General features: G+C 37.9%; 1 protein-coding gene across 2 annotated transcripts in view; it reads right to left on the bottom strand.

Moving 5' to 3' along the window:
• Zmat4 (zinc finger matrin-type 4) overlaps nucleotides 1-15,836 on the bottom strand; it is a 331,242-nt gene that overhangs the window by 105,788 nt on the left and 209,618 nt on the right. For both annotated transcript variants that reach the window (XM_046443074.2, XM_058578919.1), the window contains exon 4: nucleotides 3,769-3,925. In XM_046443074.2, coding sequence (XP_046299030.2) covers nucleotides 3,769-3,925 — 157 coding nt within the window. The remainder of the gene's footprint in view (nucleotides 1-3,768; nucleotides 3,926-15,836) is intronic.

The raw sequence follows: 15,836 nt of genomic DNA, 5'->3' as shown, positions 1-15,836 counted from the left end.
CATCTTCATATTACCAACTCACTAGTTACATCTGTTGCATCTAAGCACACATGTATGTGTACAAACATATTCGCACACACACACACCACACACCACACACACATACACACACACACACACACACACACTGATTATCTCTCTTCTTATGACAACTCTCCAAACACTTGCCCCAAATGATCTCTTCCATGCTAAACAACCTGTTTCCTTTATTCTTCCTCTAATAAGAGAATTTTCATATTGTTCTTTTGAAGTTTGGATCTTCAATGTCCCCCAAAGACCCATGTGTTAAATTGTTGATTCTCAGCCCATGCCACTAGGAAGGTGGTGGGACTTTTTTAAAGTGAGGTTTAGGGAGAAGTCTTTGGACCACTGGATGTGAGCCCTTTAAGGGCAGAGTGGGACTCCAGTTCCTTTATCTTCCTTATCTTCCCAAGGATGAGAAGAGTAGTTCTACTCTATTGCTGCCATGATGTTCTGTTTCCCACCTCCCACCACTAAAGGGCTAAACACACTGTGTCTGCCTGGTCACGGACTGGAATTTCCAAAACTGTGAGCCAAAATAAACCTTTTCTCTTTACAGGTTGATTATCTTACTTATTTGTTATAGTGTCAGAAAACTAATACATACTTGTTTTGGCCTCTATCCTCTGAGTCTCCCCTAGATCCTTCTCACAGAGTGGCTTCCCTAATTTCTACTGCACATAATAAGACTACAGCATCCTCAGTCTCACTGCTTGTCTGGGGCAGGATCTCCACCATGAGGTCAGTTGCCCCTGGGAGCTCATGTTAGGTCTAGTGCTTTCATCTTCACTACAGGATCCAGGAAAACATGAAATAGGTTGGAGACTCTGAAACACTAGCCAAGAAGAACTGAAACAGGTTTGTGTATCAGTGGCCCTGCCAAACATTTCAGAAATATTAGTAAATATGCACCTATCAGGAGAGGCAACTCAAATTCCAATTGATCCTGCAGGACATCCAGTTGACACATGGTCAATGTGCTAGACCAGCTTGAGGTGGAGTAAAGGTAGTGATTCACAGGTCCCAGTGGCTCACTTCATCAGATGGAGTAGTTAGAAGAAACACTGAGTTGTGCTTCAATGATTCCTATCCAGAAATCACTATAGTTCAAGAGCCTGCCATCCATGGAAAAGCAGCTTAAGCAGCATCCTGAGCAAGGGACTGACTTCTTACTGGAATCTTGATTGAGCTGGGTTTTATGTTATTTTTCACCCTATGTCTCTATTACAGATGCAATTTCAAACCAACCTACTTGATTAGGCAGAGCATTTCCTAGATGTGCACAGGGCAGCCAAAGACTGAAGTATGACATCCTTCAGTGGCTATTGCTGGGTTTGACTGCACAAAAAAAAAAGGAAATAAGGCAATATTTACTCCATCCAAGGAGTTAAATGAGCTATACTTGGCAGCTCAAGGAGCTCATAGTTTGGGTATTCTTTTCTGGTGCCTCTTAGTCCTTGCTCTATACTTGTAATAACTGAATTTATGCTTGATATCACATTTCAATCTTGCCACATCTGGGACCCAGGTTTCTGATTTGTTCCCTATAGCTGGTTTTCAGCACAATGCCTTTCTCTTAAGTGATGATATTCTGCTATATTCTTTATAGCCTTCACTTTTTCCTTTTCTCAGGACCCTAGGACAGCATCCAAGTTCCTGCTACCACCTCCCAGACTTCCTTCATGCCAGTAAGCATGTTCTCTGTACTCATAAACTCCATTCTTAGGTTCCACACTCCTGTTAGTCCTCATGGCTTTAACCTGTGCCATACCTCCCAATGTCTGCCTCTGTTTGCCCTTGTTTCTAATGGCTGACTGCCCTCTAGCAGAATGAGTGGCTTTCTTGACTCCCTGTTAGCAGTTGGGTTGACACCAACCCAAGCCTAGGGACCACTATTGCTTCCAAGGATCTCCAATTCTATCTGAGGTTGCTATTTTCCATGATTCTTTCTGCTCAAAGCAGCTTCAGAGGGGAATAAATGAGAGGACATACTGAAAAAAGGGGATGTGAGCTAGATGAAAAAGAGAGATTCCAGAACATGACAAATGTTTTTTCCCCCAACCCAAGTTATAAGATGTTGATACTACATACCCACTCCCTGCCCCCATTCCCCTCTTGCCTAATCAGACCCTGATTTTTGCCAACAGTGAGGACTAGGTCAGCACCATGGACAGCTAGGACTAAACCATTAAGTTAAGGCTGTACTTGAAATGTTCCTGCTTTTTTCTTTGGCATACACTAATGACAACTAATAAATCACCCCTGATTTATATGTACCAGCTCTAAGGGTATTTGAATTCAGGGGAAACAATCTGGTGCTTGGTTGTCTTGAGGATGTATTTAAATTCACAATGAGCTATTTTTGCTTGAGATATTTTTTTACAGAAATAATAACTCTCCCTTTTGCTAATCAATGTGATAAACAAAGATACAGCCTCTCTTCTTCCATGGCTACCTCCAGAATTAAATTTAACAGCAGTACTCTGCTTAGGCAGAGAGAACAAATGAGATAGTTACTTTTTCATGGAAAACAGGTAAAAATTTTCCAGCAAGTGTTTCTTTGAGATGTCTATTTTAAGAAATTTCATGAGGAGTAGGTTACAAGGTGAATATCCAACCTTTCAGAGAGCAAGAATCAGGAGTTTCAACTGAGTGGCTGCTCATCAAATGCCAAACCACACAGCGTATTCCAAAACAAGCTGAGCTTGTCTCCAGATTTCACGTGTTTTACAACCCCATCCTATTCCTGAATGTCACAGCCACCTCTATGAAAACAATGCTCTTTAGTTAAACTAAGTAGAAAAATATAGCGAAAGGATCCTTTGCTATTCTCTTGGTAAAAGAAGACATTTTCTTAAGAAAAACACTGGTGAAGATCAAAGCCCAGCATTGTTTTAGACTCTCTCCAATTTCCAAAATACCATTTAAAAAATAATTACACCCACGATTTATGCACGATTCATTAGACAGCAAGATAAAATGCACTGCTAAGTTTTAATTGCATTGAAAGAGTAGACACCATGAAAAATACTCCCAACTTCTTGGGATTATAACCCAGTCTAGTAACATTTTCATCACAATATAAACTTGTTCAAAGAGTCTAAGTTTATTAATTTATAACAACATTTTAGTTCCATAATTTGATAGACCTCTGAAGAAAATTTTTTTAGTGAAGCAATGAGATCAAGTAATGTATTACCAATATTTAAGCTTTATTTGTGAAAGCTAATAGGCTTGAGTCACAGGATCCCCTACCAAGATATTGGAATGCCATACAAAGATTCAGTTCTCTGCAAACTAAAGTGGTTTTAAAGACTGGTTTTCCTCTCTACCACTTTCCCCGTGAAGTAAAAACAGCATTATATTCTTCATACAGATATTGGTAGGGGATCTAATTATTATACACTATACACCATGTATTATCCATGCTGACTGCAGACTGAAGAAAATAGCTACAAAATTTTATATAATATATAATATATCTTGCAGAATATAAACAGCTTTTTGGTAGATGTGAGTGGCCAAATAACCAATCTGAAGGAACAAGGTTGGTAGAATGAGCACCTGAAATGGTCTTAGGACAGCAAGGTCTGTTGGGGCCATCCACCTATCATTTTGGGTTTTGAATGGCATCTACCATTAGGACCCTGAAGCCGGCAGCTGCCTCTAAAGAGGGAACATGATTCACATCATCGATGCAGTGCTTGGTCGTCAGTGTCTCCCCAGAATGGTTGTCCAAATGCATACCTGTAGTCTTCAATGGTGTTTTCTCTCCTAGCAACAGTTTTAACCTTTTGGCGTGGATTTTGCCTTGATAATGGGAGTCAGCCACCACCGCTGAGGTAAAAGACATGTTACACAGTGTGCAGCACTTATTCTTATCCACCATATCATCATCACTTCCCTGTGTGGGGAGGAGAAAAAGAACAATGTCAGAAGAAACCCACATTCTACGATCTCTTTTTCCTGCAAATGAGATTGATCACAGACTACCTTATAGAATAAATCTATTTTTTAGTCTGAAGCCTCTTTCGTTCTCCATGATAAAAACTTACGATTTTGAAATACATTGATTTTGTGACTACTAAAGCCAGATGCTGGAATTACAGGAAAACTTTGCAGGTGTGAGTTACCTGGAAAAACAGGGCGGGGGATGGAGCCCACAATTAGGCGAAAGCACATTGTGTCTGGCACCGTGAGGAAAAGCAGTCTCTAATTGCACCCATTATACTCATTAAAGTAAGTAAAATATCAGAGTTCACATGGCCTGAATTATTTAGCAGAAATTATCATTTGGCATTCAGCTCTGCCTTTGCCCAATTTTAGCCTCACCAGGATACATGGCTGAGATGTTCAAGATTTTTCTTTTTAAGATTTCTTTAAGTACTTGAACATTTTTCATAATTAACTCGAGTATAGATCAGAAAGCCACGGTGACCATGCTGGCTGAATTTTCTAGACAGAATTTATGTAATTGTTTTTTCCTTTTCTTTAAGAAAGGTGATTCGTTAAATGCTGCATAAAATGCTTAAATCCAGTTTGATTTTCATACTTTTGTAAGACTTAATGAAAGTGAATCATGACTCAGAAAAAAAGAAATCATTTGTCAGACCATGTGACCTGACCATTGAGCACCCAGGTCATCAATTACCTATACTTATGTGAGGGGAAGATTAATCCATTGCCTGCCCTCCTGCCTAGTTGGAAATTGAGGGTAAAGTGGACTCTTAGATAAGGAGTTAATCTATTCCTTAATGGAACCGCAATAGCAAAGCATCTCATTGTTGAAGAGCCAGAGATGAGTATAAGGCCCCACAATAGCCCCCTTTCTGATTCCCAGAATGCTTAGAGAATGTAATTTAAAATTGGATGGGGAGGAGGAAAAAGGTGGGGACAGCAGGGAGGAAGAGAATTATATATATATATTATTTTTTGCATAATAATAGGATGCCCAGACTGCCTGAGAGAGCCTTGCCTTGCAAATTATGTGGTAGTTAGAAAATTAACTCCTTCCTCCTTAAGGTGTTAGTCTGCAATATCTCTGATAATTAGCTTTTGGTCCCTGGGAGACAGCTGTGTGTGTGTATGTCCCAGAAGACCTGCAGTTGAGAGTTGGGCATAAAGGGAACAACACTGGACTAAATATGTTGAATCAGGAGCAGGTGGTCAGTGAGAAGTAGTGGATCCCATGAAGAGAGGAAGAGCTTTCCCAAAAGGTCCTCTCCTGGTAGGCACTAAGGCTGTGCCTGCTAGGGACATCCTGGTGGAGGGTTTAAAGTCAAAGGTGCTTTGAGTTTTGACCTAGGGAATAATCGTTTGTACACCTTTGTGTGGTACACTATTGGAGACCAAATGGACCAGGCAGAGTAAAGCAGAGGGTGGGAGCGGGGAACAGAGCTGCAGAATTTCTGGTCTCTCACCCACCTCTTCCGCCAAGCCTAGGAAATGGCACAGAATACTATTAAAGGGATAAACCAGGGGAAGGCATATCACAGAATGACTGGAAGATTCTAACTCATTAAATAGAAGTTGATAGTTGAGAGGAAATGAAGGACCAAATCTGGTACTTTTTCACTGTTTGTTAAAGTAGGAGTAAGTAATATCCTCTATTTTTTTTTAAATAGAAAGATTGTCGAGGTGAATGTGGATACTTGAACTATTCTATGTTCACCTACTTATGAATGATATAGATTGAAGAATGTAATTTTTTAAAATTAAGCACAATATGATGGACATAATTATCCAAAGTTCATGTATGAAAACACGAATTGGGTGTCAACCTACTTTATATAATACAAAAAAAGTACATATATAAAGACATGAATTGGTGTGAACATACTTTATATACAAAGATATGAAACATTGTGCTCTATATGTATAATAAGAATTGTAATGCATTCCACTGTCATGTATTTAAAAAAAATAAAATCAATTAAATAAAATAAAAATTAAGCACAATAAAATCATAGGCCAAATTTTAGTTCACAATTTACCTCTTAAGAATCTGTACATCTCTTTTGTTGCTTCCAGTGAAAGTTTCAGTCAAGCCTGGCCTTTCTCTCTAGGGTTTTAACATAAGAATTTTTAAAAGAAAAGCTAGAAGCCCAGACACAGTGGCTGGTGTCATTATACCAAGGATACTCGGCACTAGTTTCCAGAGTAAAAAACTTCTCTTAAACTGGATAATGATCTATGGATTTATCATTCATGCATTCAACTTATTTTTAAGGGCCTAGTAAGTGTGCTAGATGCTGTGCTAGCTGCATGTTATGCTACTCATTGTTATCAAAGAGGTTGGCACCAGGAGAATTGAAGAGGGCAGACAGAAAATATGGGAGAACATAATAATTGAGGAAAATATAGCTTCTTTTTTGACTCTTCACAAAGGAAGGTAAAAGACCAACAATGAAAACTGAGTCTGTTTGTGTGGATCTTCACTGTACCCAGCATGCCTTTCCTCTTCAATTCTTGTCTAATCCAGTCTCACAATAATGTATATGCATAGCTTAGATTAATTATCACTTCTTTATCATAAAGTTTCTTCTGACTTTTTTTTACTGCCTTGCAGAGATGAGAATCAGTCTTTGAGTCCTCTGGGTATTCTACATATTTTTTAAAAAAATTTAAGTGTAACACTAAATTATTACATTTGTTTGTTTTCATATTTTTCCCTTTCATGAGACTTCAAAATTCCCTTAAAGTCAAGTAAATGATTTCAGTAATAGAGAAGACCCAGAACCTACCACAAACAGGGACCTTCCAATGGAATGAATAGAGGGGAGGACTGGGTTGTGGAGTTAATAATCTGCATGATATAAAAGTTAAAAGAAGAGACAAGTCCTGCAAGGAGGTCTAGTTGCAAACCAGAAATTTTTCAGGAGTGTCAAGAAGATGGCCAAGAAAAGAATCAGAGGTTTTAACAATTCATGAACTAACCTGAGGGTTCAAGTAGGCATACAGATTTCTACTGTGTATGTTAGTTTCATGATGGTATTTTGAATACACCGTCCTAGATTTCATTTCTGCTTTCCTGGGAAATTGTATTCATCTCACATATAGAAAAATCAAAGACTAATGTAAGAGGAGAACCAATGGTAGTGCAATGAAATATGGTATGACATCACTGTAGAAAAGAGACCAAGAAAGTATAAATAACATAACAGAGGGGCTGTGATGTCCTGAGAAATTAGGCAGTAAAAGACAGGCTGTATGGGAATTTATTGAGGGGTCCAGTGTAACTCACATGATGCAATTGTAAATGCCACCAACTTCTACTGCTTTAATGACTCTGATGGAGATACAACTACCCTGAAAGAATCTCAATATTAATCACACACCTACAAGGTGCAAAAATATAATTGTGTGTTCTTAGCTATCTAAATCCCAATTTAATGGCTCTTCAAGACTACAGATCATATCATCTTTACTAGTCTCTCACTGCGCCCAGAACAAAGTTGATATATGTCCCAGGGTGGAAACTCCATAAATTTTGATGAACTGACCTCAAGAAATACATTTTAAATTTCTGGTTTAAAACTTGAGAATGGCCCCAAGCTATCATGTAAATGAAGAGGGAAGCTAAGATTATCTTAAAATAAGGGTTTTGAACTGGAGGCAAAAAAATTTAAATGCAGTGTGCACAATGCTAAAAGAAAAGGGGGGAAAGTTTGTGAAATATCCTAAGGCTACTTAGTCAAAGAATTTTGAAAAGTTAAGAAGTTTTCAATAGAATTCATTGAGGGTGTAAAACCCTAGCTGAGTCTGGCAAGTTTAAATCTAATCTGTTTTTAAAATAAGGTTATTTTTTTCTTCTTGATTCCTACAATTGGCTTTAACTTTATGTAAACAAATCTGAGAGGCACAATTACTTTCAAAAGGGTGTAGTGAGGAGTTTTGTGAAACTTGTTTCTAGGAAAACAATTATAACTGCTAAAAATATTTTAAAAACAATTATCTAATACCTCTAGAAATTGTCTTAAAAGCAAATAGCACATTAACAGATGTTCATTGAAGAAAATTTACTAAATCTCAAGAAGAGGGTTAGGTACTCTGGCTACAACCCTCTCTCTCCTGCATCAATCACCTAATTCAGCATGATGGAAACTCCATTCTGATGGAATGTCTCTCTCTTTCTCTCTCTCTCTCTCTCTCTCTCTCTCTCTCTCTCTCTCACACACACACACACACACACACACACACACATACATACACACACACACACACACACAAACACAGGTCACCCTCTCCCATCAGCACCCAATGACAGGATACAAGGGAAGGTAAGCTACCAGCTTTATCCCTCATGGCTTCCAGCTGCAGAAGCTAAATTTCTGGCAATGTGACTGAGACATAAAGCACACCCTTCCTCAATGCACTCATAGGACTGAAGCTCTATACCAGGCATAATATCCTATGAATATAGAGGTACTCATTGCATTTGCCTCAACTCATTTGTAGGGATGACAACCTGAGAAGACCAGAGACTAACATCCTTTACCAGCTAATAAGAAAGATTGTCAGAGAAGCAGATCACTATTCTGTCCCCCTCTCTGGAGCAGTGGTTCACAGTTCTTTCCATGAGAACAGAGGAGAAAGTGCAGAGTCCGTAAGAAGAGATGATTCATAAACTGCTTTCAAAGGACCTATTTGAAATAGTGTGTAGAAAACTTTAGGTCTAAGGGTATTTTAAAAAACAATGAAAATTTTAGGAATAATCAATTAAAAGAAATCTAATAACTCAGTAGAGCAACTAGTCAAACCATGTGGCAATGATCTACCAGAGAGAGGTGAGAAAATAAACAACTAAAAACACTTAAAAGACCCTAAAAGCTAGGTAATTCCAGGAGAAGCAGATAGCTTAAAAAAGAAGATCAGAGAAAGAAACAGTCAAAAGAGCCCTGCAAATACCACTGTCATCCCAGACTGACGGCACATTTTTAAGTCTGTGCCTTTGAGCAGTGACAGTAGTGGCTGCACATTTACAAACAGATGTTACTAAAAAAAAGTCTAGCCAACACACTGGGCAAATAAATAGGCAAACACTATAAAAAAACAATCCCAGGAGGGGGATCAGCATCTAGCATTGCTACAATATATTACCAAAAATATCCATGTTTCAACAGCAAAATTCACCCAAGATGCAAAAAACAAACACACAAAACAAACCATAATGAAACAAAAATAAAAACAAATAAGCAAACACAAAATACAGGGAAGTTCAATCCATACCAAGGGAGAAAATAAAGAGGGTTCAAAAGACATCAAAGTAAAATCTTTGAACATCAAAAACTTCAAATAATTTCTGATTGTATTCAAATAACTAAAGTAAACTATGCATAAAGAAATTAGGAAAATTATCACATCTGCAATAGCCTCAAAAAATGGGAATCAATCTAACAAAAAAGGTGGAGGACCTCTTCAATGAAAACTGTAGAACACTAAAGAAAGAAATCAAAGAACACCTTAGAAGATAGAAAGACCTCCCATGTTCTTGAAGAGGCAGAATTAATATTGGTAAAATGGCCATACTACCAAAAGTGCTATACAGATTCAAAACAACCCCCATCAAAATTCTAATGAACTAAGAACAAAAAAACTAAAAAATGAAGCTCTGGAATTCATTTGGAAAAATAAGAAACCCAATATAGCTAAAGCTATCTTTAACAAGAAAAGTGAAGCAAGTGGCATCTCAGTAATGCACCTCAAATTATATTACAGAGCTACAGTAACAGACACAGCATAGTACTTGCACTGAAACTGGCATAAGGAACTATGGAATAGACTAGAATTTATAGAGACAAAGCCACATAAATATAGTTATCTGATACTGGACAAAGGTGCCAAAAACATATGTTGAAGAAAAGACAGCTTTTTAAACAAATGGTGCTGGCAAATTGGAAATCCATATGTAGAAGAATAAAATCTAACCCCTATCTCTCACCCTGCACAAAATACAACTCAAAATGGATTAAAGACCTAGGAAGTATTCCAGAAACCATACAGTTGTTAGAGGAAAGTATAGGCCCAACTGTCCAACATGTCAGCAGAGGAACTGATTCTTTAACAAGACTATTAAAGCACAAGAAATCCAGTAAAAAAAAAAAAAAAATCACAAGCAGGATGGCATCAAACTTAACAGTTTCTACCTAGCAACAGAAACAAATAAGTGTAAATAGAGAGCTTAGAGAATGGAAGAAGATCTTTGCCACCTGCTCCTCAGGGCATTAATATCCAGAATATACAAAGAACTCGAAAAGAAACTTATCACCAAAAAAAATAATAAAACAAAACAAAAACAAATAACCTAATTATATACTTCTCAAAAGAAGAAATACAAATGGTCAACAAATATATGAAAAAATGATCATCTCTAGCAATTAGGGAAATGCAAATTGTTATGGTTTGGATGTGAGATGTCCTTCAAAAGCTCCTTTGTGAAACAATGCAAGAAGGTTCAGAGGAAAAATTACTGGGTTGTGAGAGTCTGAACCCAATCAGTGAATTAATCCCCTGATAGGGATTAATTGAGTGGTAACTGAAGTAGTTGGACGTGGCTGGAGGAGGTGGGAATTGGACCATGGCTTGGGGTATATATATTTGTATCTGGTGAATGGAGTCTTTCTCTCTTCTTCCTGATCTCCATGTAAGGGGCTTCCTCTACCACACTCTTCCACGATGATGTTCTGCCTTACCTCAAACCCTGAGGAATAGAGCCATCTTTCTATGGACTAAGACTTCTGAAACTGTGAGCGCTCAAACAAACTTTTCCTCCCCTAAAACATTCTGGTCAGATCTTTTAGTTGCAGCAGCAAAATAGCCAACTAAAACACAAATGAAAACTGCATTGAGATTTCATCTTACTCCAGTCAGAATGGCAATTATCAAGAATAGAAATAACAATAAATCCTGGGGAGGATGTGGGGGGGGGAAGTACTCTCATATATAGTTGGTGGGTATGCAAATTATTGCAATCACTCTGGAAAGCAGTATAAAGATTCCTCAAAGAAACTAGGAATGGGACAAATATATGACCCAGCTATTCCACTACTCTGTATATATCCAACGTTTTAAAATCAGCATCCTACAGTAATGCAGCCACATCAATGTTTACAGCAACACAATTCACAATATCTATAAAACTATGGAACCTACATGGTGTCCTTCAATAGATGAATGGATAAAGAAAGTGTGTATACATAATGTGTATATATTGAAAATGGAGTATTACTCAACCATAAATAAAAATGCTATTATTGCATTTGCTGATAAATGGATGGAACTGAGAGTATCCTGTAAAGTAAAATAAGCTAGTCCCAAAAAGTCAAATGTTGACTATTTTCCCTGATATGCAGAAGCTAATCCAAAATGGAGGGAGGATAAAAAATAACAAAGAAATAGAGAGAAAAAGGGAAAATAGGGAAAAGTAATTTCATCAAAAGAGAAAAGATTGGTAGATTAGATGAAGTGGATTGAGAAGAAGGAAGAAAAGAAGAGAAAAGGGAAAAGCAATGGAATGAATCTAACAAAACATTTGTATGTGCATGCATAGATGTAGCAGAGTGGGTCCAGGCATTGGATGTATCCATAAGATACTAACTAAAAAAAAAAAGTAAACTATAAATGGTTGAAGAGTGGGAGGGGAGCAGGGTGGGGGCAGGATAGAAGTGCTGGGGATTGAATTGGAGGTTGTATTCCAAGTTTTTGTGATAATATCAGGGTGCCACAGCTTCTGTTTCTATCAGCTGCAGATGCTGGGAGAATTCCTAGGGAGGACCCTGGATACCACCCAAGCCAGAAGTGCCAGGGTCTCACTAAGTTTCTGAGGTTAGCATTGAACTTGTGGTCCTCCTACCTCAGCCTCCTGAGTTCCTGGGATTACAGGCATGTTCCACCATACCTGACTGTCATTAATCTTTTAAAAGGATCGATTTGGGCATTGATGATCCTCTCTGTGGCAGCATGAATTATAAGGAGCCCAATTAATGTACTTATAATTGAGACATACTATGATGTTAAATGATGCATCGAAGAGCATCACACTTTGTAAATCTGTAATCCCAAAGTTCTTTACATGTCTCCAAGAACAAAGAAAATTAGTACATCTGCAAGGTTCTTTCCCACAGTGATGCTTATCAAGGGCAAGGCACTTATCACACTGACCTAGGCATAGTGATCACCGGTAATTATGGAACTGAACTGAATAAGAAATCAAATCACTATTAAAAATTGGAGATGGAGATATTGAAGATGGAAGAATGGAACTAGACAGCAATTGTCCACTCCTCACCTCCATAGACAAGAAATGAAGAAGTGAGTTTGTATTAATGAAAATGCTAGTTCAGGTGGTGGCATTTCAAAAAAAGAAGCAGAGGCTGTACTTTGGAGCTGCACATAAACATAATTGGAAAAGGTGATGATGAACTAAACCATATTTACACAAGCATTTGAAATAATGGCTCATGAGTCCTGCAGAATATTTTCTTCCTTTAAATGGAATCATGCACAGTACCCTATTGATTCACTTCTTGGTATCTTATTTATACCATAAATCTCCTTGCTAAATAGGAAATCTAGTCCATATCACAACCAGTTTTCAAATTAAGCTCTCCTCTCTTGTTGGATGTTTGGATGAAATAAAATCTAAGGATTTCTCAATTTGTGTCATTATATTTTAAAATAAAAATTTCAACCAGTGACAATTAGAATGACAAACAACCTCCCCCCCACCCACCCCCGGCCACCCACACACACCTTTTCCTGTCTCGCTCTTGCAGTGCTAGACACTGAATCTTGAATCCAGGGCCTCATGCATGCGAAGCAAACACTTCACCACTGACCTGTATCCTCAGCCCTAGAATGACAGACTTCTAAATATTATGGAAAGATTTACTGGGAACAATGTCTCATACCTATAATCAGCAACTCTGGAGACTGAGACAGGAAGATCTCATGTTTGAGACCAGCCTCAGCAATATAGAGACGTCCTAGGCAACTCAGAGAAACCCTGTCTCAAAATAAAATATAAAAGGAATCGGGAATGTATCTTAGTAGTTAAAGCGTCACTGCGTTAAATCCCTAGTATCAAAAGAAAAAAGAAAAGAAAGATGCATATAGGAGCATGGGGCAGGGTGGGGTTATGTGTGAACATGTCTGCCCAGCCCAACCACAGACTATTACAGTGATGACAAAAATTGGGGAATAGAGACTGTTAGTTATGCTCTCTTAGAGGAAAAAAAAAAAAAAACAAGCAAATTTTTTAAAATAAAGTGGACTTTTATTGTGTGTTCATGTCTCAAGGTCATAGAAAACCTACACTTATTTCTTAAAAAGTAACCCAAAAATGATTTAACATCTCTTATAAAGTGTATGTAAATGACTGGAACGCTGGATATCATAGAAGAGGAAAAAGCAATTTTCTATACTTTCCAGATTAAAAAAACAAAAATTCCAACCGTATTGGTGTATGTGGGCTGCCATAATAAAATATCAGACTGGTTAACTTAAACAAAAAAAAAAGAAAAAAAAAATGAAGAAGTGAAAGAACAGCTGACCAGAGAGATGGGTGACAGAGTAAGCAGCCTAAAATTCAATTTTGGACAGCTTGAGACTTGGAGGGATCTAAAATTTGGTTACAAGAGCTGAAAATAATAAAATATTTCCTTGACCCCAAACCACAAGCAGGATTGGGGTAAGAGATAATAAAGAGAGAGGAAGAGAAAAGCCCACAAGTTTACTTCCTTAACAACATTTGGAAAGGCAAATCAAATTAAAACTTGACAGGAACAACAGAGACAGTGAAGAAGATCACACAATTCAGTCCAAATTTGTTGGCAGAAAGCCATGCCAGGCAGGGAAGACATTTTATAGAATTCACAGTTGGCCTGCCTCCCTAGAAAAATTAAATCAATACAGCTTCTTCCCATCTACAGATAGTAACAAATAAAACCATAGGGAAAGCCTCTGAAATGGGTTGTCTCAATAACCCATCTAGAAGGAACTTATAGGAATGACTGCTAACAGAAGGTTACAATAATCCTTTCTCATCACCTTGAACAAGGGGAGTAGGGTGAGCTCACCTGAAGCAAATCATGCCCAAGTAGTGCTAGCCCCAACCCAGAGACTCCCCATAGTCTCTGGAGGAGTTCAGGTGAAGACAAACCAACTGACTTCTTACCTTACTCATGAGTTTATAGGTAAACCCTGGTAATCTGCAGCAGCTATAGTGGAGGTTTATGTCCCATGGACTGCCCACAGATAATCTTCATTTACAGGTCCCCCAGTTGCAGGCAATTCCAAGCTCTTACACTTCCACAAACAAGCCTTGACAGAGGGGAACAGGTATTCAGGTACCACAGCAGCCAGTGAAAGACCTATGTCTCTGCAACCAACAAAAATAGCCAGAAGATGAAGGACCCTCCAAACACACAGACTTTGGCCTCTAGGTTGACTATCACTGGCTGATTAAAAAAAAAAATCATAGCAATCAGGACCAGAGCCCCGTGCCCCATCATTTCTTGGATGATCCACAGCTGTGAGTCCCAGAGTTGCCAGTTATCTCAGTTCTCATTCAGGCATACAGACCAATAGAAGAAATTTCCTGAGGATAATGCCAAGCAGCCACAGGATAATCTCACACATATGCAACACAGTATACCCAACAAAGGTGCTCACAGAGAAGTATCCCACAGACACCAACCACTACAAACACACCAACCTGGAACCTGTTAATTCCAGAAGGGACAGCAGCCCTATACCTCCCATAGGCCACCAAGCACCACTTCAACCAGATCAAAGACTGTCACACCGTTCTAGAATACACACAGGGTATATATACACATATACACATTCTGAAATATACAAAGGAGAGATCACAGTAATTTGACAATGCTGGATACACAAACTTATTCTTCAGGAAGACACACAAGTACAAACCCCCTAACAGGGAGTAACCTGACTTCAAGTCTCCTCTAATCCACCAGAAAACTAGCAGATACCTGGGAATGGGTATCCTAGAATTGTATAAAAGGTAAGATGGTGTGATCACTACCTCCATACTCAGGGAAACTTAAAGGTAAAACCAAGGACTGGTAGGAATTGTCTAAAGATCTCAAATCCTGATAAAATCCAAATAAGGAAGACTCAATAAGAAGTCTCCCTAACTCAAATAGCTCATTGTGGAATATCATAAATGGCTGTAACTTAAGTTTTGATCTTACAGATATTATTTTTAATTGAATTGATAAATATTCCCTCATTATTTAATATTGAAGTCTTCAACTCAATTGATAGTATTTATTCTAATGTTTTAAAGCATTAACTACAATCATTCTATTTTTGTTTTACTAGCTCCGATTTATACTTGTTCCTCTTAGTTCTCCTTTTTTGCTCTTCTATAACTGCTGGTGCCTTGAGTTTCTCCATTTTTTTTCCTTTTATCTTATCTTAGCTTGTATTATTTTTCTCTTGTTTCTTTTTGTTGTTATTGTTTTTGTCCCATATTTTCTCTTTTCCCTTTTTAACCTCCATGTAGTTTAATAATAATTTTATATTTTTAATAATTACTTCCTTAACCTATTCAAGAACATTACTATAATTTTATATGTGCATTAGGGTAATTTTGGAAAATATTTCCAATAAATTCCCCCCTAAGGTTTATTGTTGCATGACTTTTCTCTGAAGTGATTGCAGATAGTATGATTTACTATCTTCTCTCAAAATAGGGATACATAGTGGGCATAGCAGTGGGTGCACACTGAGTGGAAGTATCAATACTTAGATTTTCACCCTAAAAGTAGAAGACATTATCATTTGGCAGA

This window comes from Marmota monax, unplaced genomic scaffold, assembly GCF_021218885.2.
Source record: "Marmota monax isolate L192 unplaced genomic scaffold, Marmota_monax_Labrador192_F-V1.1 WCK01_AAM20220418_F8-fsc00252, whole genome shotgun sequence".
Lineage (NCBI taxonomy): Eukaryota > Metazoa > Chordata > Mammalia > Rodentia > Sciuridae > Marmota > Marmota monax.
Note: the sequence above shows the minus strand (reverse complement) of the source record. Positions and strands in the feature narration are given on the sequence as shown.